General features: G+C 33.5%; 2 protein-coding genes and 2 pseudogenes across 5 annotated transcripts in view; 1 reads left to right on the plus strand and 3 right to left on the minus strand.

Moving 5' to 3' along the window:
* LOC102894754 (C-type lectin domain family 6 member A) overlaps window positions 1–274 on the minus strand; it is an 11,921-nt gene extending 11,647 nt beyond the window's left edge. The window contains exon 1 of the mRNA XM_025048651.1: window positions 250–274. Within this exon, the coding sequence (XP_024904419.1) occupies window positions 250–274 (25 nt within the window). The remainder of the gene's footprint in view (window positions 1–249) is intronic.
* Window positions 275–9,970: 9,696 nt separating this feature from the next.
* Window positions 9,971–10,089, minus strand: LOC112481903 (annotated as a pseudogene).
* Window positions 10,090–10,480: 391 nt separating this feature from the next.
* Window positions 10,481–10,599, plus strand: LOC112481938 (annotated as a pseudogene).
* Window positions 10,600–11,660: 1,061 nt separating this feature from the next.
* Window positions 11,661–24,758, minus strand: CLEC4A (C-type lectin domain family 4 member A). 4 transcript variants are annotated; one of them, XM_006914668.2, is made up of 6 exons: window positions 24,651–24,758; window positions 23,011–23,110; window positions 21,366–21,467; window positions 14,202–14,353; window positions 12,991–13,106; window positions 11,661–11,991 (listed from the first exon to the last, which is right to left on the minus strand). In XM_006914668.2, exons 1-6 carry the CDS (start codon window positions 24,756–24,758, stop codon window positions 11,850–11,852), a joined length of 720 nt encoding a protein of 239 aa, XP_006914730.1. In that variant the 3' UTR covers window positions 11,661–11,849. The 4 variants fall into 4 exon arrangements, with proteins under 4 accessions (XP_006914730.1, XP_006914732.1, XP_006914731.1 ...); XM_006914670.2 differs by lacking the exon at window positions 23,011–23,110 and having other exon boundaries at window positions 24,677–24,758; XM_006914669.2 differs by lacking the exon at window positions 21,366–21,467.
* Between the last annotated feature and the right edge of the window lie 394 nt (window positions 24,759–25,152).

A 25,152-nucleotide genomic window follows, 5' to 3' on the forward strand; every position in this document is an offset into this window, starting at 1 on the left:
TAGGTTTATATCTCACATATAAGTGATATCATGTGATTTTCAACCTTTTCTGTCTGGCTTATTTTGCTTAGTGTAATTATTTCAAGGTCCATTTGGGGAATTTTTCTTTTTTAAAAATTTCTCATGACTGCTATAGTGGTCCAATCTCTATCCCTTCAGTCTGTCCATTGTTTATCTCTTCTTTCCAGAGGACTTATCTCACCATACACTTCTACTTTTCTCCCCAGGATTAAGAAAAGGAATGCCTACCTTGACGTTGCCCTTCGTGCACCATTATGTGAATCAGTGGACTCCTTGTGTTTAGAAGGTTTAGGAGTCTCTTGTGCTTCTCTCACTGAAGGCGTAACCCAGAGCCCTGGCTTCATTCAGATAGGTCAGAGACCAGAGACAAACAGCTGAGCACTCTGATGAGGTTAAGAGACTTCCACTATAAAGTGTACCTCAAAAAAAAAGAAGTTGTGGTTTTGCCTAAAGTTTCCAGTGATTTAAAAGTATCAGGAAAAAAAAAAAAGAGGAAATTGAGAAACACAGCCAAAACTTCATGAAAAATTTGACAAAAATGTTCAGATCATTTGTTCGGTTTCTGGCATGAAATCTCTATTTCTCTGATTCCCATTCATTCTGGCATGCAAAATAGAATATTTTATATGCCCTAAAAGAAATTTATTTGTGTGTCTTAATTAATTTAAGTGCTCCCTAGCTGACTTTACATTGGATTTTATTTAAGACTTAATCCATGTGGTGAATAGCGTCCTAGGAAGTGAACAAAAGTCTGATTGAATAGAATTGGCTTAGATAAGTTGTTAATATAGTAAATTACGTAAAGACACAGGAACATTGTTCAAGAATGTGATTCCAAAATGGAAGATTCTGGAATTTATCTGAAAAAGTAATTAAACTTTCTTATTGCATCAATACCAATATTGAACAGAGGTTAGTAATATTTTTTAATTTTCTTGATTAGGTAAGGGAAAGCTTGAAGTGGTATAACATCATAGTCAGGCTTCATGAATTCCTTATCATTACTCAAGGGCTCAAAGATCCTTCTTAACATGAAGTCTCTAGAATATAGACCCAGCTCTCTATTAACATCAAAAATATCTCCACTACTCAAATGAGCAGTCCTAAATACAAGGAAAAAACTACCATGGATATATGGATATAGAGTATTGAACTCAACAGGCTTTTTAAATACTCATAGCAAGTAATGAAATAAATATCTAGACAGGATTGAAAACCCATGAAATTATCCCCAGTTGGTTTGAGTTGTCATTCATAAGGGGAGAAAGGGAAGTAGTTATATGACAATCTGTTTCCAGTTTCCGTCAGAGATGAAGAAACACAATCAAATGACTGAGTAATTTGTTGATCTAAGAAAAGAAAACCTACTCCTTAGCGATACACAAGGAAAGCAATTTAAAGACCTCTTTGCTTCTTTGTCCATCTCCAATACGTGCTGTCCTAATCATGTTCTGTTCTTGACCATTGGCAACCCTGTGCTCCATTCTCTTCACTTATTTTCATACCTTTGTTCTATACGCATTTCTAGATTACTAGTGGCCTTTGAATGGTAGTAGCAAAGTCAGAAAGGAGCAATGTACCAGAATAAAAAATGGTATAAAACAAAACAAAAATTGATGGGGAGAATGGCAAATCAGAGCAAAAGCTGAACTGTGGATAGGTTCAAGTGAGATGTGCAAAAAATGTAGGGTATTTGAGTCTGACCAGGGCATAATGCAAAACCTAGTGATGGAGAGGATAATAACTATTATGGGATGAAGATAAAATCATATACTATTAGAGTCAAAGTGGATATTTATTGTTCTGTTTTGGCTTGACTTCTTTTAAAGGATTGGCGAACCAGCAGTTTCAACCAAATCACTTTCCAAGGAAGCAGCATTAGGTCACCCTTTTGAAAATTAGTGTCCATGATTAAACTAAGTAGACCCAATATGATTTTTTTGTTTAAGAATTTAGATAATAAAGAATTTAGGCAATCAAATCAATAGGTGGTGGCAATCACTGCCTTTAAGAGATATTTGGATTTACATATTTCATCCACATAGATGTGCATAAAATATTCTTGGTCTATAGGTTCAGATGTACAAGATATGGAGCATCTCATTATTTTCAATTTATCAGATTATTGTTATTTCCTCTTCTTAGTGGCTGATAAGAAATTCCCTATAAGTCATTCTTGGGACTATTCTCTGTTCTGGGATTACATCAAGATTCTGAGGATTACCTAATCCCAAGAAATTGAAATGAGGAAGAGTAACTGATCATTGCTCATGAATCCATGATGGTTGTGTTGTAGCATCACACACCTAAAGTACTCAGTGCCACATAGTCTCCAATGCTTTGGAATCAACTTTGTCCTGCTAGTTTTACTGAGTTCAAGTGTTGGTCTATAATAAAATAGTTCACCATTACTAGAAATGAAACAGTTTATTTGTGTAACCTTAAATAATTTTTCTTTCCTTATTCTTTACCAGAGGACTATGATAGTAAAGTTAAGTTTTTGGGAAGTTGATAACAACCCAGATAAATAATGACAAACTTTTCTAGACCACTGACCAATTTGAGATTCTGATAAAAGCCTCAGATCAATTAACAGATTTTTTTCTTAAATACAGTGACATAAAAATTATACATGATATTTTTATTGAAAATTAATTTACTTGACATAAAGAGTGCAAACTATTTTTGCAAAAAGTCTCTAATATTTTTTGTAATATTAAAGTCCTTTCTTAAAAATAAATAAATTAGTACCATATTGTATTGACAAAAAATAAATAATTATTTTGATAAAAATTGTGATACCATAACATAAAGTGTGGGAGGGAGAGAAGTAAAAGTGTAGATTTTATTAGCCAAGTTAGGTTGTTATTAGCTCAAAATAGATTGCTAAAACAATAAATTGTTTCATATAAGCCTCATGGTAAACACAAATAAAAATCTCATACTGGATACACAAAATATAAAGAGAAAGTAATCGAATGATACCACCACCAAAAAATCATGAAATCACACACACACAAAAAGACAGGAAAGCAAAAAAAAGGAACAAAAGAACTACAAAACAGAAAACATTTCCCAAATTGACAATAATAAATATTCACCTATGAATATTTACTTTAAATGTGAATAGATTAAATTCCCAAATCGAAAGACAGAGAGGCTAATTTGACAGAAAACACAAAACAAAACTAATAAACCAGATCTAACTACATGCCACCTACAAAGATTGACTTTATCTTAAGGACAACATAGGTTGGAAGTAAAGGGATGAGGAAAAATATACTCTGCAAATAGTAACCCAAACAGTACAGAAGTGGATATTTTTATATCAGACAAAAAAAATTTAAGTCAGAAACTATCACAAGAAATAAAAGTAATTATATTATGACAAAAAGATCAGTACATCAAGAAGATATCATGATTATAAATATATATACCCCCAGATTTGTGCAACTAAATATGTAAAGCAAATGTTAACAGAAGAGAGAAACAGGCAGCAGTACCATAGTAGTAGGGAACTTTAATACCTCACTTGCAACAATGGATACATCATCCAAACAGATCATCAAAACGGGAACATCGGAATTAAACTACACATTATATAAAGTGAACCTAGTAGATAAATACAGAATAAAAGAAATAAAAGTAAAATAAAAATGAGCTTTCAAGCCACAAAAAGACATGAAAGAACCTGAAATTCATATTACTAAGGGAAAGAAACCAATCTGAAAATGCTACATACTGTATGATTTCAACTACATGACATTCTGAAAAAGTCAAAATTATGGAGACAATAAAAAGATCAATGGCTGCTAGGGTAAGATAAAGAAAGATAAATAGGAGAGCACAGAGGTATTTAAGAGCAGTGAAAATACTCTGTATTATCTTAAGATGATGGATGTATCATTATATATTTGTCCAAGACCATTGAATGTACACCTAGAGTGAACCCTAACATAAACTATGGACTCTGGGTGATTATGATGGGTTAATATAGATTTATCCTTCATGAAAAATGGACCATTCTGGTGAGTAAAGTTGATAAAGGGAGAGACTATACCTGTGTGGGGATATGGGAATATAGGAAATCTGTAACTCTTTCTCAATTATTTTGTAAACTTTAAAATGCTCTAAAAATTAATATAGTTTTTAAAGGCTATAATAATTAACTAAATATTATATTTGTACATAAAGCTATATAGCTATGATAATATCACACAAAGCATACTTTAGAGCAAGGAAAATTATTAGGAATAAAGATAAACAGTACATAATGATAAAGGGGTCAATTCTCCAAGAAGCCATAACAATCTTTAATGTGTATGCATCTAACACTAGAATATTAAAATACATGAAGCAAAAATTGACAGAAATGCAAGGAGAAATTCATTTTGTTATAGTTAGACAAATCAACATTCATCTCTCAATACTGACAGATACATAAGACTGAAATAAGGATATAATTAATTGTTCAGTGCCATCAATCAACTAGATCTAATTGACATCTATAGAATGCTTCATCCTAAACAAAAAAATACACATTCTTCTCAAATTCACGTGGAACAGCACCAAGATAGGCCATATTCTGAGCCATAAAGAACACATTAAAAATAAAAAAAAAAAATCTTACAATGTCTGTTCTCAGACCACAGTGGTATTAAACTAAAAACCAATAAGAGAAAGATAGCTGGAAGATCTTAAAATACTTGGAGATTAAACAACACACTTCTAAATAACAGATAGGTGAAGGAAAAATTCCCTCATTTAAAAATTTTTAACTAAATAAAAATACAATTATAATAATTTATGGGATCCAGTAAAAAGAGTGCTTAGAGAAAATTTTATAATATTGAATACATATATTAGAATTAAAAAACCCTAAAATCAGTAATCTAAGCTTCCACTTTAGGGATTTATAAAAGAAGAATAAATTAAATCCAAAGTAAGCAGAAGAAAAAGCACAATAAAAATGAAAACAGACATCAATAAAATTAAAAACAGGAAAACAACAGAGAAAATCAATGAAAGCAAATGTTTTTTCTTTGAAAATATAAAGAATAAATAACTCCCAAGCCTGAGTAACCAAGAACAAAGGAGAGAAGACAGAAGTTACTAATGTCAGAAGTAAAAGAGAAGTTATAAAAAGAATATTATGAACAACTCTATGTCCACAAATGTGATTACTTACATAAAATGAACCAACATCTTAAAGACACAATTTACCAAAACTCACGCAAAGAGAAATAGATCATCTGAATAGGTTTGTATCTATTAAAGAAATTGAATCAATAATTAATAACTTTTCAAAGCAGCACCAGGCCCAGGTGGTTCAACTGGTGAATGCTACCAAACTTTTAAAGAATAAATGGTATAACTTCTCTACAATCTCTTCCAGAAAATAAAAGCAGAAGAAACACATCCTAATTCATACTATGAAGCCAGCAGTACTCTCATACCAGCACCAAACACATTACACAAAAGGGAAACTACAGAACAATATCTCTCACACATATAGGTGTAAAAATCTACAACAAAGTATTAGAAAATTGAATCCAACAATGTATAAAAAGAATCCTATACCACACAGCCAAGTAGAACTTATTTCAAGTATGCAAGGCTGGTCTAACATTTGAAAATCAATTAATGTATTCTATCACATCAATAGGCTAAAGAAAAATCATATAATCATATCAAAGATGCAAAAATGGCATTTGAAAAATGCAACAGACATTCACGATAAAAATTCTCAGCACACTGAGAACAGAGTAAACTTGCAACTTGAAGAAATTTATAAAACAGACCAATAACATCATACTTAATGATGAGAGATTGAATGTTTTCCCCTAGAGACTGAAAATGAGGTAAAATATTCCTCTCTTATCACTCCTAGTCAATATCTTACACAAAGTCCAAGCTAATGCAAAAATAAAATAAAATAAAAAATATATGCATTGAGAACGAAGAAATAAAACTGTTTTTGTTGATAGATGACATAATTGTCTATGTAGGAAAAAAAAAAAATCAACAAAATAAACTCCTGGAGCTGATAAGTAGCAAGGTGGAAGGATACAGGATTGATATATAAAAGTCAATTGCTTTCATATAAACTAGCAATGAGTAATTGGAATTTGAAACTTAAAACACCATTTACATTAGCATAAAAAAAAGAGACAATAGGTATAAATTAAACCAAATATGTACAAGATCTATATGAGGAAAACTACAGAACTCTGAAGAAAGGAACCAAAGATCTTAATAAATGGAAAGATATTTCATGTTCATGAATAGGAAAACTCAATATTGTTAAGATACCAATTTTTACCAACTTAATCTATAGATTTGAAACACCAGCAAGCTACTTTGTGGATATCAACATTGATTCCAAAGTTTATATCATGAAGCAAAAGATCCAGAATAGCTAACATAATATTGAAGAAGTACAAAGTTAGAAGACTGACACTACTTGATTTTAAGTCTTACTATAAAGTTATAATAATCAAGACAGTGTGTTATTGGTGAAAGAAAAGACAAGTAAATCCAGAGAACAGAATAGAGAACCTGGAATAGACACACACACACAAATACAAAAACTGATCTCTGATAAAAGACAATCCAATGGAGAAAGGGTAGTCTTTTTTAACAAATGATCTTAGAACAACTAGGCATCCACATGTGAAAATGAATCTGCATATATACCTTATACCTTCACAAAAATCAACTCAAAATGAAATATAGACCTAAAAGTATAAACAAAACTATAAAACTTCTTGACTATAACATGGGATAAAAATCTAGGTGGCCTTGGGTTTGGCAATGAGTTTTAGACACAACATCAGAAGTATACATGAAAAAAATTTGATAAGTTTGAATTCATTAAAATCAAAAACTTCTGCTTTGTGAAAGGTGCAGTTAAAAATAATAAAAATACAAGCTACAGACTGGGAGAAAGTATTTGCAAAACACATATCTGATAAAGAACTTGTACCCAAAATATACAAAGAACTTTTAAAACCCAACAATAAGCAAACAACTCAATTCAAAAATGAGCAAAAGATCTGAACAGATACCTCACCAAGGAAGATATATAGATGGCAAATAAGCACATAAAAAGATACTCACTATTACTTGTCACTAGGGAATTGCAAATTAAAACAAGATATCATACTAAACACTTATTAGAATAGCTAAAATCTAAGATCACTGACAATATCAAATATTGGTGAAGATGTGGAGCAATAGTATATCTCATTCATTGTTAATCGGAATGAAAAACAATATAGCCACTTTAGAAGACAGTTTGGCGGTTTTTTACAAAGTTAAACACAGTTTTAGTATATAATCCAGCAATCACGCTCCTAGGTATTTGAAACAACCAAAATGTTCTTCAATAGATGACTAGATAAAGTGTGGTACATCTACCCTTAAGGAAACAGGTCTTTCCATCATTCTACTCTACAATCCACAGTGTTCCTGTCATCCTAAGGCTAGTTTTCATCATGGTCATAGAATAACCATCTATAGCAAACATATTATTTGGGAGAAGGGCATAAGCTCCCTCTGAAAACAAGACAAGGCAGTTCATTGGAATGATTTGTAGTTTGTACCTATTCCTAAACAAACCACTGGGGTGATAGTTTTGATCACCTTGGTTTAATTAGTATCCACAAAGCTGAATATGAGGTTAGCATCCTATATGCATGAAGGAAAGTGATTCTCTAAACAACACTTAAGCTTGATTGTAAGGAAGAAGGAATAAATAGACCAACAATATGTGCCAAAGTCTCAAACACTTGTTCTTTATTATAAAATCACATTTGTAACAAGTTTACCTGACACCGAACATTTCATTGTGGAGAAGATACGGTTAATCAAACACCTATACTAGAAACAAAACAAAACAAAAACCTTTATACTGAACATTTGGTTTAATACAGTTGAATTGTCACATTATTGCTTCCATCCTTGAATCATTAAATTTATCTTTGACAAAGTGTACAGCATTGATAATTTCCATACTGGCAAAGATGAAACTATTAATCCATGTTTCCGTTTTAAGATCATCTAAAGAAAATTAACATTGAATGGGCCCTGAGAGTTGTCAGGTGTTAGGAGATTCCCACCTCAGAGAAATCATCCGGGTCGATCACTTCAATTCCAATAGGCAAAAGTGTTCTCCCTAGTACCGGACATTCCGCAGATTTTCTGCTTCCTCTTCCATTTACTAAGTGGCAATTTGACCAAAAGAGCTTAAAGCATTGGTAGGTTTACTTGTTTATATGTTTATTTGTTTTCAATAACAACTATAGAGATGAATATAGAGCCAAACATTCTATGTATTTTATTTATGGACTTAAATATGTCTGCCAAATAAACTGACACATAAACACATTTTTTTCCAAATAGTTCTGTATGTAGCTTGTCTTTTTCTTTTACCTTAGAGAGAACATTTGCCTAGACATTAGACAAGCATTTTAAGATCTATCTCCTAGAAGAATGATCTCAAAACAATTTTTGATTGCACATCCTTAATAGTAGATAAAAACTTCAATTATATTATATTAAACATTTTTTATTTAAGAACCACATGTGTGTAATATGACCACTCTACAAGAATAGGAATTAAATGATATTAAAAGATGAACACTTTTACTTTGCATTTTGTTCAGTAATGGTAAAATTAATCTGCTCTGATTTCTAAATTGTTACTAATCTTTTCAGAGACAACAGTGTGATTTACTATGTTTCATTATTTTGCAGAATTTTGGTTCAAAACTGTGATACAATTTGAAGGTGTCTCAGTTGTATATTGCTGAATAATAAGCTACCCCAAAACTTAGTATCTTAAAACCACCATTTTATTTTTCACAATTCTATCCATTGATTGGAATCCAGCCAGATGCTGCTTCACTTAAATGTCACTCTATAAACACAAATCTTACATAAAACCTATTACACACAATTTTGATTTAATTATGCTCTAGTGAAAAATTTTAAAAATAGGCTCTGAACCACATTCATAAATGTAATGTGGAAGGAGGAGAAAAATTCCAGTACTAATCAATATCACCATCTCCATTTCACTCCAGTATAAGCACTCCTTCTATTCTGACAAGCAAAGGCATTTAGTAAAGTGGTTCTTTTTGCCCGCCCTACATTCTATCCCCATACGATTGAAATAATAACAGGAAAATCTCATTGTAAATAAAGTTTCCTCAGAATTGTGATGTAAGTTGCTTTCTAGGAAATAAATTATAAATTCTCTAAACAATGGATAAGATAAGACCCATAGAAAAATAACTCAACTTTAGATATAGTTAGGAAATGAGTGGTAAATGTAATTACTCAGTTGTATCAAGAAAATCAGGGTACATGGTGGCCTGATTTTATAAATATACATCGTGACTTTCCCTATCCATGCATGAATACTAAAGAATACAAATCCTTCATGCAGTATGCAAAGACTAATATAGAAACTCTTATAATCTCACAAGAATGGAGCTACACTTTAAAATTTTGATTAGAGCTTTTTTAAAGTGCTTACTCTAATAATTTACTTGACATAACCAACAACACCTCTTCAATATGAAAATCAGTTGACTAAAATTATGTGAACCAGAAAAAAAATTGAGACTAGAATAATATAATTATTGTTGTCCTGGCTATAATATAAAATGATCAATTATAAAGATGATAAGACTGTCTTTTCTCATTCATACGAGGGGATAACACTTAATGATATGATAGACTCTTACTGATGGTATTAACTAATGTCAGTGAGCATTGAGATTTTTTTTTTCCTGAAAAGACAATTACTGTCTTTGATTCATTTTTATTTTATTTTATTTTACTTTATTTTATTATTTTATTTTTTTAGGCTAGGCAACCCTTGGTTAACTTCACAGATCAACTTGTCAGCTTACAATCCCTTATTTTTTATTCTTATTTTTTATGCCTACAGCACCTGGTCTTCCTAGGTAGTCTCCCATGCAAATACTAACCAGGCCCTACCCTGCTTAGCTTCCGAGATCAGATGGGATTGGGCTTGTTCAGGGTGGCATCGTCATAGTCATTTTTATTTTAATATGAAGAGTTTAACATAAAAAAAACATTCTGTGCAAAAAAAAAAAAGGAAGGAAGGAAGGAAGGAAGGAAGGAAGGAAGGAAGGAAGGGAGAAAGAGAGAAAGAGAGTAAGAGAAAGAGAGAAAGAGAGAAAGAAATTAAACCAGAGTATAATCTCAGGTCATATTGCGATAGCCATGATGAGAATTAGCTTTATCATGATCAGTTATAACTAACTACTATACTAAAGCAATGAATTACAGGCCTTGTAGAAAGAAAACGATCTGTTGATCTGTAAGAACTTTAATAAAAAGGAGAATACAAATGCACAAGGGGCCATTTTGAGTGGCGATCCACACATAGAAACCATAAAACTAAGCAAAATAAAAAACGTATCAGGTCTATGGCCATGCTGCCCGGAACAAGTGCGATCCCATCTGATCTCGGAAACTAAGCAGGGTAGGGCCTGGTTAGTGCTTGCATAGGAGATCACCTAAGAAGACCAGGTGCTGTAGGCATAAAAAATAAAAAAATAAGGGATTGTAAACTGAAAAGCTCTTTGCAATCTGTGAGGTCAACCAAGGGTTGTCTCACCTAAAAAAAAAAGAAAAAATTATCAGAATACCTGATGAATATAAATCTATGTTAAGTTACCAGTGTTAACACGAAAATAAAAGGCCAAGTAAAAGGCCAAAGTGAGAAGCAACAAGCATTTATTTGAGACCCAAAAGCTATTCTGGAAGCAATGATTCAGACAGAAACCTAAATAGTATCCCAACTAGGAGTTGAAGGTGAGGGTTATTTCTGAGAAAGGTAAGGGGAACAATTACATGAATAGAAGAAAGGGCTTTCTATAGATGTAGATAGATTAACACAGCAATGCTAATTCTAAAGAATGTCTTTAATTTTCAATCAGGTAGTCATAACATCAGCTTTTCTTGTTATCTTTGCAAACAGTTGTGTGAGATACAATGCTGCTTTATGCCCAGTCCAAAGATTATTTGGCCTAGTTTTAACATTCCAAAGATTTGAGGAGTCAGATGTGCAAGGCTGGCTCTAACTCCATTTAAAAGTGGCTTTGTTTATATTATTTTTCACACCAGTAATAATTTCTAATTTTAATGCTAAATAATAATTCTTTAATTCTAACTATCCAATGCTCAATCTCTGATTATCCTGTGCCTGTAGTCTGATGTTAAATGACAGTCCAAAACCAAACAGAGAATGTTAAGAAGCCCAAGAGCCTATTGCGCTGAAGCTGGAACTATCTTCCAATTCATGTATATTATATTCCAACTGTCACATAACATGCTTTCAGTGAAAATAATAAATCTGAGAGAAATGGAATGTAATGGTTGATGTTATTTTGCTTCTGACCAACCCATAAAAAGGAAAATCCAGAGAGATGAAATCATTATATCAGTATCTAACTTCTTAGCAATTATAATCAAATCAAATCATTATATCAGTATATAACTTCTTAGCAATTAGACAAAAATTGGGAGAGAAGGCTCATATTCCCTCCATTTGTCTGCCAATAGGCTATCCAGTCTAGTGTCTGCACATGGAAAATGCTCAATAAATGTTTATTTTGTGAATGAATAAATGAATGAACATATGCTGGTTTTATCTTAAGTGGAATAGGTGACAGGCTACTGAAAACTTCTATCACTTATACAAGACTTACACATGAATTTTAGAAAACAAATTAGCTATCTCTTTAATGGTGGATACCAATTCAACCATACGTTCATGGAGAATGTTCCATTCATATAAAGATCTTCATCATCTTGCAAATTGACCTTTGAAGGGGTTCACAAGGGACATCATTCCAGCCCCATTTTGATGATCGAGCATTCAAGATAACACAACGCTCATCAGGACTACTGGGTTCACCTTGGTGCCAGAATCTGAAAGGGGAGAAAAGAGATGAGGATGTGTCTTCAAACAGTGAGAAGGATTAGAAAGAGCGAGGAAGAAGGCTGAGGTTGAACTGTGTGGAAGTCAAGGCAGATATGCCCAAATCATTCTCCCCCACTTCTCATGAAGTTTTTTTCTCCATCTGTGTCTCTGGCCTTCCCTTGAAAACTGTGCCTACATCACCCAGCATTGTGTCATCTTATTGCATTAAACACTTTCCCAGAAGATATCCTAGAGGCTCCCTTTCCATTTGTCATCTGTATGCCCTGTTCCTTGAAAAATGTCAGTTTATAGGCTCCCTTCAATGATGAAAAGGTTTCACTCTGATTCCAAGTATCAATGTAGTTTTTTGTTTTTGTTTTATGTTTTGCTTTTGAGTCTAAGGAAGAAGTTAAAATCTCTAAATGTGCTACTATTCCTATTAGCTTAGACAAGTAATTTAACTTCCCTCATTTACATATCTAAAAAATTAAAAATAGAGTAAAATCCCTATATATTTCACACAGATGATATAAGGATCAAAATATTCTAAAGTATTTGAATTTTAAAAGACATATATAAGTAAGTATGATATAAAAGTATCAGAATTTAGTTTATTTGCTTGATGAGAGATATAATATATTAAAAATTGGTTATTATCTTAACTGACATGAATATTTGTTATATTTAGAGATATAAATGTAATGATTTAAAGCACAGACTTTGGTGTCAAATAGACCCGGGTTTCAGGACCACTGTCATTAGATAACATTTATTGAGTTACTTAAACTCTCTAAACTCCATTTCCTCAGCTCTACATTGAGAAAAATATTGTGTGCCTCATAGAGTTCTTGTGACAATTAAATGAGATAATAAATAAAATTATTTAACCTAGTGCTCAAGAGTCAAAAGAAGAGTGAGCTATTTTATTTTAATACCTAATAGTTGGGACATCCTGAATCGCCTGATGATCCAAAACTCAGAATTCCTTTATCTAATTCTCTACTCACGTGGCACTTTTGTTGTATGGTGTCTGATCGACCCATTGCCAGTCTCTTGTCCCCTCTGGATCTGATAGCCCCATATAATAAGCAGCCTTTTTATCCAGTTTCTTACTGATAAAATCCTGAGGGAAGAAAAGAAAGCAGTTATAGCCTTTAGAGTATAGCCTTCAGATTGAACTGAGTTCTTCATGACTTAGGGAGAAGAGAAGAAAAGGAGAGGATGGGCACGGGAACCCTGCCCAGGAGTCTTAGGCCTTCTCTGGCTGTGCAGTGCAGGATTGTAGACATCACTTATGAGCATGATGTTTGTCTTAACCTAGTTGGACTGCTATAACAAGCTACCACAGTTGGGGGATCTTATAAACAACGGAAATATATTTTTCACAGTTCTGGAGGCTGAAATCCCAGATCAACGAACAAGCATGGTTCGTTGCATAAGTTCCTCTTCCTGATTCATAGCCAGCATATAGCTGTGTCCTCACATGGTGGATGAACAATGTAGCTCTTAGGGGTATTTTTTATGAGAACACCAATCTATTTATGAAGTCTCCACCCTCATGACCTAAGTATCTCTTGAAGGCCCCTAATATCATAACCTTTGGGAATTAGAATTTCAACCTATAAATTTGGAGGGGATGCAAATATTAAGATCATAGCAATGTTCAATACATATGGAAGCAATTTCCTTCCATGATCATAATGAATTCTTATCTCAGACTCGCTTTCCCTCTTTTCTTCACTAAGAGATGGTATTCTTCAAAGTTATGATTGAGAAAACTTTTGCAGATTAAATCATTTTTTTCTTTCACAAACTCAGAGATTCTTTTACTTCATTTCTGATTGTTGATTGTGACTCTCTATGATTAAACTTTATTTGACTTTTTAAAAACTCCTTCTCTGTTAAATATTTAATAATTTTAAAAACATTTACATGTTAAAATAATAAACTGATATTTCAGGCTGAACTATTTCCATCCTTCCACTCAACCCCACATATTATATTTTAAATAGCCCCATTTATTTTGGGGCAGTTAGTTTTATAAAAGCAGGGAGAAGGTATGAAATGGAAAGGCTTAAGTAGCTTTTCTTATCTATTTTATTGAAAGCCTTTTGCCACAGAACCAATATCCCAAAACAATGAAAAACCTCCTCCCCAGCCAAGAGAAGAATTCAAAATCCAGGTGAAATTCCTGACTCCATTTTCTATGAGAAGATACCTGCTCATCCTTGCTGTTGATCACCAACAGATGAGCCTTCATTCCTGAGCAGTTCTTCACACTCTCAGCCCAATTTTTGGATTCATTAGAAATAAAGTAGCAGTTCAAACTAAATGACTTCCAATTCTTTGGGCAGCAGCTCCAATCTTTCTCTGTATTGACAGAAGGCCATATAGGTGCAATATAAGACAAGTAATTTGCAAAGTGTGTGTAAAAATTAAAGACTGAAGAGGAATATATGGAAACCAGAACTCCCATCTTCACTCAGAGATAATGAGTCCCGCCCATCAGGTGTCAAGGTCAAGTCTACCTACATCAGGAAGTAACAAAGCAGAGCCCCTGTTCCCTTGCCAGAGTAGTGTCAGGAAAAGCCAGCTAAAACAGGTTTAAATAAGATCCAGATGCCTAAAACATAATACAAAAACATCAGGTTTCAATGGAAAAGTATTCATCGTATCAAACACCACAAGTTCTCAGAATTAATCTAATAAAAGAAAATAAATCCAGGCCAATACCAAGGTAACAGAAATATTAGAATTATCTGACAAAGATTTTAAAGAAACCAGGACAAAAGTGCTTCAACAAGAAAGTACAAATATGTTTAAACCTAGTGAAAAAAATAGAAAGCCTCAGCAAAGACATAAAAAAATCTCAGCAAACAAATTAAAGATATAAAGTAGAACCAAATGGAATTTTACAATGGAAAAATATAATAACCAAAATAAAAATCTCAGTGAATGGGCTCAACAGCAGAGTGGAGAGGCCAGAGAAATCAGTGAATTGAAAGACAAAATAACAGAAATAACCCAACGGAACAGAGACAAAATAGACTGAAAAAAATGTAAATAAATAGACTTCCAGTTTCCAGTCTGACATGTAAGAAGCTTCATTAGAGAAGGTCCTCAAGAGGATATGACTGCCTGTTGAGCTGCGAGGGGAAGCCAGTCAATCAAAGGCTCCTCACCCACTTCCTTGTCTTTGGAATATGCATTTCACTTCCTTTTCCTTCATAGAAGCTGCCTCAAGGCACCCTTGAGATAGTTACGTAGTGTTGAGTCCATTTGCATGGTATACTGACTGAACCTAGTTAAAGCCTCTATATAAACTTAAGGTTCTAGCAAGTAGGGGTAGAGATTTACTTCTCTTGCAGCCACCCAAGAGAAACATCATTAAAATTACCACCTACCAATTTGGAATGGTCTGCTTTTTTCATATGTCTCTCCTTGCCCTCTGTGTAGGGGAGCTAGTTTGCAAGCCAACAGTTGGTGAGCTAGACAGCAGACTGAATATAGTACTTGATCCATATCACCTGAATTAAGTAATGCCATAAAAGCTGTTCTATTTTCATTAAAGTGAATATATTACGTACAAACCTTGTTAATATAATTCTTTGTTCAGACTGGATAACTGGAATTCAGGATCAGAATTTACAAAATACATTTATCAAAGTTCTTACTGCATTTTACGTTGTTTCATTGCAAGACAAGCAATTTAAAGAACTACATTATATTTCCACTGAGTTATTGCTATCATTATATAGTTATCCCCAGGATGACACAATCCCATTATAGCAGGCTTTGTATAACTAGGGCCTTCCATTAATGTAACCTCATAAATTTATAAAAAGACAAAATGAGAGTTCTTGTTTTTCTAGAATATTTCATCAAACAAATTCATATTGTTGCCTCTAAAAAGCTTGCTTTAAGGTAATTACAAGAAGTAATTATATCACCCTTAGGATAATTGCTGCTTATTTATTTATTGTTTTATAATTTACCTTCATTAGTTCAGGGTGACAAAGCCAATTATAGAACAAGCATCAGATCTTTAAGATGTTATGACCGTTTGGACTCAAATATTCAGTAGAGTGAAAAATGGCGTTATGTCATCCTGAGGATAACACCTGCTTGAATGTGAGTCAGGCAAGTGATGTAGACCTCATACTGGAAAGAAATGCATACAATTGAATTTGATCAAACATATTTTCTGTACCTTTAAGTGAAAAAACAAAACTCTGAGGTATAAATTAGCACACAAATATGTGTACCATTATTTTTAAGTAACCAATCTGAATCATTGAAGTGGAGATGTTTTGTTGTTTGAAGTAACTAATGCCCTTTATTCAGTCATCTGATATTATCTCTATGTCTATATGGAGAAAACTAATCAAACATAATCTATGAGTGTGTGCCTGTATCTCTGTGTATCTGTGTTGTCTCTTTGGAAATTAGTGTCTTGATCTCAAACTTAAACTTCTGCAATCATGAAATATTGATCCAACCAGCTGAATTAATTCAATCAGTCTCCTCAAAATAAAAAAGTCTTGGCTATGTGAAAAACACGCTTAAGAGAATAAAAAGACAAGCTACAGTCTAGAAGAAAATATTTGTAAAATATATATGTAATAAAAGCCTTATCTCTAAAAGATACAAAAAACACTTAAAACTCAACAATAACGAAACAAAAAATCCAATTAAAAATGGGCAAAAATGAAATAGACACCACACCAAAGAAGATGTGCAGATGGTAAATAAGCATACTGAAAGATGCTTGGCATCATATGTCATTGCAATTTATTAATTGCAAATTAAAACAACAATGAGATACCACTACACACTTACTAGAATGACTGAAAAAATTGACAATAGCAAGTGCTAATACTGGGCAGTAGAAATGCCAAATGATATAGCCACTTTGGAAAACAGTTTGGTAATTTCTTACAAAACTAAAAATAGTCTTACCATATGATTCAGCAATTATGCTTGTAAGTATTAACCCAATTTAGTTGAAAACTTATATCTACACTGAAACCTGTATGCAAATGTTTATAGCGGCTTTATTTATAAGCATCAAAAACTGGAAGCAATCAAGATGTCCTTCAACAGATAGATAAACAAACTTTGGTACACCATACAAAGGAATAGTGATTTTTGAAGGAACTATCAAGTCATGGAAGGACATGGAGGAATCTTAAATGCATATTGCTAAGTAAAACAGGCCAGTGTAAAATGACTACCTGCTGTATAATTTCAAAGATAAGACATTCTGGAAAAGGCAAAACTATAGAGACAGTAAACATTTCAGTGATTACCAAGAGTTTGGAGAGGAGGAGAGGGGACAGGAAATTTTTAGACCGGAGAGAGAACAGGAAATTTTTAGACCGGTAAAACTACTCTGTGTGATACTATAATAATGGATACATGACATTATGTATTTGTCAAAAATCAACACAATATTTATTGTATGCAAATTTTAAAACTTTATTTAGAATGTCAGGGGATCCCATGAAAGAATTAAGACTGTGACAAGAAAATCTAACTGTACTACAAGTGTGGGTTGGGAGTGGGGGAGGTAGTGATGACTTAAGTAACTTTGGAAATGGAGTCTGTAGGAGTAAAGACAAAAGAAACTGTACATAAGCACTGTAGTATTCTAGTTGATGAAGTTGTTTCCCATAGTGGTATGAATTTCCAATTTTGACAGTTTTATATGTGATACTTGGAATTGAATAATTAAGAAAATGTATTGGGCAGATGGTAGAACCAGATTTCTCAGTGGTGAAGGGTTAGGAAAGTACAAATTAGTAGTTGATAGATGGTCATCGGAATGGGGAGCACAGCATAGGGAATGCCGTTAGCATTAATGTAATGGCTATGTGGAGAGCCAGAGGAGAGAAAGAGCAATTAGGGGGATTATTTTATAAACTATATAAATGTCTAACCAATGTACTGTATACTTGAAACTAATAACCAAATTAAATTTTTAAAAAGAACCAGATTTCCCACTATTGGAGTGGTGATTTAAACATAGCAAGGGGAATAGGGTAGAATGATGCATGTGGTAATAGATTTTGGAGTTGGAGACATTAGTAAAAACTGATGTTCAACTTATTATAGATACAGGTAGTTACACATATAGAAATATACACACAAACACATACATATACAAGTTAGTACACACATACATACACACATATATATATATGTTGTTGTTGTTGTTGTTGTTGTTGTTGTTATTGTTGTTCTGTCAGCTGAGAAGGTATAAAAGAAATCACACCCCAGCAGCAATGAGCATACCTAGTCCAGATTTTGGTTTCTAATACTATTCTTCAATAACAGGAGCCATGGCTCCTCAGAGAAATAGATAATTCTAAGACTGGGAAAGGAAATATACAATATAAACTCAGAGCATATTGTAGCCCCAGAAATTAAGAAAGCACTCAAAAACAAAACGTAACAACACATTGATGGGGTGTGCCAAACGCGCAGAGGAGCCAACTGAATGAGCTCCCAATGGCACAGATAGAACTATTTGAGCAACAAAATAAATATAGTACATGCATACCTCGTTTTATTGCACTTTGCCTTATTGGGCTTCGCAAATATCGTGTTTCTCATAAAGTGAAGGTTTGTGGTAATCCTGCATTAAGCAAGTCTATCGGCGCCATTTTTCCAACAGCATTTGCTCACTCGTGTCTCTGTGTCACATTTTGGTAATTCTCACAGTATTTCAAACTTTTTCTTCATTATATTATTATATATGTTATGGTGATCTATAATCAGTGATCCTTGATGTTACTATCGTAATTGTTTGAGGAAACCATGAACCGTGCCCATATAGGACAGTGAACTTAATAAATAAATGTTTGTGTTCTGACTGCTCCACTGACTGGTCATTTCTCCATTTCTCTTCCTCTCCTCAGACCTCCCTATTCCCTGAGACACAGTACAATATTGTAATTAGACCAATGAATAACTCTACAATGGCCTCTAAGTGTTCAAGTGAAAGGAAGAGTCACCCATCTCTCACTTTAAATCAAAAGCTAGAAATAATTAAGCCTAGTGAGTAAGGCATTTTGAAAGCCAAGACAGGCTGAACGCAAGGCCTCTTACCACAAACAGTTAGCCAAGCTGCGATGCAAAGAAAAAGTGCTACTCTAGTGAGCACATAAATAAAAAGCAAAATAGCCTTATTGCTGATATGGAGAAAATTTTAGTGGTCTGGTTAGAAGATCAAACAAGCCAAAACATTCCCTTAAACCAAAGCCTAATCCAGAGTAAGGCCATAACTCTCTTAAATTCTATGAAGACTGAGAGAAGTGAGGAAGCTGCAGAAGAAAAGTTTAAAGCTAGTAAAGGTTGGTTCATAAAATTTAAGAAAAGAAGGCATCTCTATTACATAAAAGTGCAAGATGAAGCAGCAAGTGCTGATGAAGAGAGGTCCGTTGTTTAAGCCATCCAGTTTGTGATACAGATTTCCGCTACTACCCAAAAGTAGAGAGTTCCTATGAAACCTTTTGTAAGCCAAAGTGGCATAAAGCAAAGAAGCAATTACCAGTAATTTACATGGAAATGTTTTCAAGCATTCCCAGATCCAAAAAAAATAACCTCTCTTAGGCTTTTCTGATACCTTAGGATATATCTTGTTGTTCACGGATGCACAAAATAAATCAAGATAAAGCACAGATGCTCGCAGACACAGCTCAAAGCTTGGTGGGGCCACTCTCATTGTTCAGGAGGCGCACTGCCTCTATAACAGCTCACTGTAAAATAAATGCTAAGTACTATTTTTGCTTTTTGACTTTTTTTGTAAAAGCAAAAATCTTCAAATTTCTTTTGGTTAGCAAAAACAGGTACTAATTTAGATCTTTCGTAAAAGTAAAGTGGCATAATGCAAACTTTCTATAAGCAAGGAATACCTGTATTTTGCAATGGCAGTGCAAGCAGACTAGCATAATACTCCACTCTAAAACACAGGAGTTATAATTCTTTAATACTTAACTGTAGACTGCACACAGCAACTTCCCTCCAAAGAGTACATTATGAAAAAAGAGGAGGGGGAATAACTTTATAATGGAGAAATCTGACAAACACTACCTCAGCCAGATGATCAAAGTCAACATCAATCGTCAAAAATCATGTTGGTAATATATATCCTTGATATAAGGTGATGAAAATGGTATTTCATGTCTGTGATCTTCCTCTAAAAATCCAATAACCCCTGTCTAATCATTAGAAAAACATCAGACAATTTCCAATAGAGGGATATCCTATAATATACTTGGCCATTATTCCTCAAAACTGTCAAAGTCATCAAAAACAAAAACATTCAAAAAAATTATCACAGCCAAGAGAGTCCAAAAAAACATGAAAATTAAATGTAATGAGGTATCTTGAATCCTAGAACAAATAAAATAACATTAGGTAAGAACTCTGGGGTGGCTCCACAGTGTAGTGGTTAGCATGGCTGCTTTACACGCAGAAGGTCCCGGGTTCACTCCCCGGGTGTGCCAGGCCCTGGGGGGCTGGGTGCACCCCATGAGTGTGTGGGAGGGGCACCCCGCCTTCAGAGATCCAGTTCTTAAGGGAAAACAACAACATCCATAGGTGGGGGGGGGGTGCGCAAGAATTAAAGAGGAGGGAAAAAAACTAAGGAAATCTGAATAAATGCTGAACTTTAATGATAGTTTATCACTACTGGTTCATCAGCTGTAATGAATATATCTTACTAATATAAGATGTTAATAATTGGGGAAATTGTGTACACAGAGGAAGGGAGTAATATGGGAACTCTATTATCTGTTCAATTTTGCTATAACTATAAAACTTTAAAAATAGTCTATTTTTCTAATTTAAATAATTCACATCCATATTAAAATCATTTTATATCATCATCATCATCATCATCATCTTCATCAAACAAAACTAAAACTTTCTCTTCCAACATCTTCAACCCTGGACTCCACAGGTAAAACTCTGTAAGAGTACTTTATGTATTCTCCCAGAAATGTTTTATGCACATGTGTTTTCTTAAAACAAATGTGTTTTCTTAAAACACAAATGGATTAGATCTCTCTTGAAAGAGTAAGTTTTAACTATGTGAGAAAAAGAGCAAGTGTGCACAAAAATTTCAGAAAGAAGTGAAATCTGAAGAAATCCAAAATCAATATAACCTTTTTCACAATTAAGACTATTACCTTGCACAGACAAATTAAAGATATTCACATAAGAACTTTAGATCTTATATATTTTTACACTTAAAGCTTAAAATGATCATGAGACTCAACTTCTTAGTATGATCTACCTATGATTCTTTTCAGAAATATTGATGGGGGATACTTGCAGAGTATAGTCAATAAATAAATTGTAGGCACATTAATTTTACCTTCCATGGTCAAATTTTCTCTCTTACATTCCAATGTATTGTGAGTTAATTCTTTTAAAATCTTTTTTTCTTTAAGAAGCTGAGAATATTTCTGAAAGAAAACTGAAAAAGAAAGTAAGACCATTCATTTTCCTGGTAATGTTATGACTTTGCTCTTTATTACTTTCTTGCATTCTTTATAGAAACAAAATCTACAAATGCCCAATTATGTAGACGGATCCTGACTATGGAAAAAATTTTCCATCACCCCATATTCGATGTAATCCTAAAACTACTGATTTTGAAACCATAGATTTCGCTAGGAATAGTTGAAAGATCAGTAGTTGAAAGAAGACACGACAATTCCATTATAATGGGTGTAAAGGGACTTATCCATATTCTCCTTCAATGCATGCAAAAGCTAAGCTTTGAAGGAAAAAGAATGGAGAGAAAATGGCTTCTGCTTCCACCACTCCAGTAAAACCACCCTTATAATGGTCATTAGTTATATCCTATGGCTCTTTCTTAGTTTTCTTCCTCTTTGACCTTTGTAATACTTGACCCTAGTTCTCTTCTCCCTTAACTCTTGGTTTCAGCCAGGACCAGCTGAGCCCAGTCCAGACTGTCAAATCACAAAATCATGAGCTAAATAAGTAGTTGTTGTTTTTATCCACTAAGCTTTAGATTGGTTTATTAAACATTAGAAGATAACTGATACAATAACCTTCAGGGAAAAAATTCACACTCTTCGGAATTGTACACAACATTCTTCATGATCAAAACCCTGCTTATTTCTCCCACTTACAACTTCATTTCTCACAGTTCACTTCGCACCATATGTTTCAGTCATTTATACTTATATCGCCCTTCATGTCCACATTTTTCTATGCAATCTCACATCTGTGTCATTTTTGGTACACACAGTTTTAGATGTCATCTCCTTCAGGAAGTCTATCTCAGCCTCTTGTGCTTCTTACCTGTACAACAGTGCAATGTTGTAACCACTGGTTCATGCGACCAGTTACCACCATTCTCTGAACTTCTTGAGATCAAGGGCTCTGTCTGGACTCTGTCTGGCACAGCGTCTGACATAAAGTAGATGGCCATCGTTGCTTATTGAATGACCAAATGAATGAACAGAATATCTACCCATGTGTAAACTAGTTTTTATGCCTTTTAACAATTTGATAAATTCTTAAAACTAAAGACATGCACAAATCCACCTATCTACTAATTTGGTGTTTAGATCTCACAAGTCTTGGGCAGGAGAGAAATAATTAAGGGAAAAATTCAAGGGGAAACTCTTCCTGGAATATTTCTTCCCATCTCTTGGTTCGCATGCTCATCCCAAAATATGTATGTGTGCACAAACACATACACACACATATACTCTTCAATTTCTATAAAGAGAGTGAATTCCATTATTTTTATAGAAAAGTAACTAAATTCAAATAAAGAACATTTCCAATGAGTTCCCACTAATTATGTCACACACATACACACACACACACACACACACACACACACACACACACACCACACTCCTCCAAGAGTAGACTTTTTTCCCTAGATTTCTGGATAAACCTATTGTTAAATATCAGTATCTAATGAATATCCTCTCTTTGGGTAAGACAGACATTCCTTATAGTCTCATTTGGATACTTACTGATAAAAGCGATAAAAAATGAGATTGCCAATAGCAGCAGAAGTGTCAGCAATGGAAAAAGTACCTTGGAAAAACTGAAGTTACTTCTCTGAGGGCTGGTCTTCTCTTTAAGAGTTGAAGGAAAAATTAAATTAGTTTACTCAGTAATACATTCTTTACTTACTCTTTTTCCTTCTCTTCCTCTTCTTGGATGACATGCTATTACTAATGATATAACATTTGAAATAATACAAAAATAGGAAGAAAATAATAATGTTCATTGTAGAAACTTTGAAAAACACATAAAAGCACAAATTTCTGCCATTGAGGGCAATTATTATTAATATTCTGGGTATATATCCTTTCAGCAATTGTTAGAGTATATATACACACACATTTTCCTACATGATTGATACATTGAACATACTGGTTTCTGACCTATTATTTTCTTATACGTTATATCATGAACATTATTCATACCACCATATTTTCTTCTATGATACTCTATTGTGGTTATGTAGTACTTAATTACATACTTAAGTAATCTTTCAGGTTGTTTCCAACTTTAATTACTTTAAATAATGCCATAGCAGGTAAATATTTATAATCATCTCTCATCACATCCTTAAGATAATGAATGTCAGAACGTTTTAGTCACCATTTCATGGTTGAGAATATTCTCAAAGTTATAATATATTGTCAAGTAGGGGAGAAAAACCCTCCTCAGTAATGTATATTATGATCTCATTTTTAGAAAAAATATAGATATGTATTTATGTATATTTATATCTGGAAGAATATAGAATAACATGTAAGTAATAGTTATCTCTACATGGTAAGAATAAAATTTAAATTTTTATGTACTTCTAGTTTTTAAAATTTTCTACAGGGAACATTTTAAAATGTAATAAAGAAGTTATATACAATTTTTAAGGGGAAAAAATTTTTTGCCTGAGCATTCTCCATATCTCTACAGAAGTTTTTTGGAAAACATGAGCAATCACAACCCCCTTCTCACAGCTTCTTATCGTATATAATCTACATGCTTTTCTTTTTCCTCTCTTTTGCTCTATATCTGAAATATCATAAAGCTACTCAAGTTATTTGATCTAATCCCAAGCTTAGTTGAATCCGTCTCAGAGATACAGTATGCAAGGGGTGTTCTGATTACAGAGCAATTTTCCCTTAAGATATAAGGGACTTACTTTCTTTATAAGACTTTCTAGTCTTTTATCTGCAATGATCTTTTGTTCCACTTTAGTCTAGTATTAACAAATACACCCACGACACTCTCCACCCAAACTCTTCCCCTCTAACTGACCAAGAAACAAAGCCCACTAGTTCATCAATCTGCAGGGGCTATGGATAATTTAGTGGGCTTTGTTTTTGTACCCAATTTCTTGACTGCAGTATCTCTGAGCCTCAAAGACACAGGACAACTTTTCTTCATAATTAGCACTCTATTTAGCTCAGGACTGTAGTGGATTTCTCACACCTCAGTTTTGTTATAGTACAACTGTACAACCTTTAATGTTTATCTTCAGCCAACTCAATCTTCTGAGAATCCTGTATTTCCAAACTGTAGCCAGTCAAAAAAACAGCAACTATCACCTACACTTTGTTTACAGTATTCTCTCTTCACCCTTCATCTCATCATTAACTCTGACCACCAGAAAATGTTTCTTACCTGCAGGAGGCTCCGATTTGGTGCCTGAAGACTTGGATTCATTTTTGAACCTCACTTCAGCGTAAGTAATCTCTGAAGTCATATTGAGAAGAAACTTTCTCTCTTCAAAAAATAATTTTCATCTCTTCCTTAAAATGTCTTAAAATGAAAACCAGACATCACGGTAACTTGTCATACTTCAGATTATGAAACTAAATGAGAACAGAGGCCCCGGATAGGCAAGTAGTCATGAAAAGAATCTCATTAAACCTGAAAACCTCAAGACAAAGGCCCCGTCTCCAAGACCAGCATAGTGGAAGTCATAGCCTTTAAACATACGCTAGCAAGGGTAATAAAAGAAGGAACTCAAAACGTAGAGTAAAGAAACAGGAAGGAAAAAGGAACTAAGCAATTAGAGAAATTTCTTCTGAGAACTGTTATTTGAACTGATCAGCAAGAGTAAAATTTAAATATTTGTGTGCATCTACATGTAAACA

This window comes from Pteropus alecto, unplaced genomic scaffold (genome assembly GCF_000325575.1).
Source record: "Pteropus alecto unplaced genomic scaffold, ASM32557v1 scaffold94, whole genome shotgun sequence".
NCBI lineage: Eukaryota > Metazoa > Chordata > Mammalia > Chiroptera > Pteropodidae > Pteropus > Pteropus alecto.

What these genes read in the sequence shown, in the direction of transcription:
- CLEC4A (XM_006914668.2), bottom strand. Translation starts at nt 24,758, where the DNA reads ATGACTTCAGAGATTACTTACGCTGAAGTGAGGTTCAAAAATGAATCC. An exon ending in AGAAAATTTGACCATGGAAG is followed by an intron (nt 14,354 to 21,365) that starts GTAAAATTAATG and finishes CTGTCAATACAG; the next exon opens with AGAAAGATTGGAGCTGCTGC. An exon ending in TCAACAGCAAGGATGAGCAG is followed by an intron (nt 13,107 to 14,201) that starts GTATCTTCTCAT and finishes TTCTTCCCTCAG; the next exon opens with GATTTTATCAGTAAGAAACT.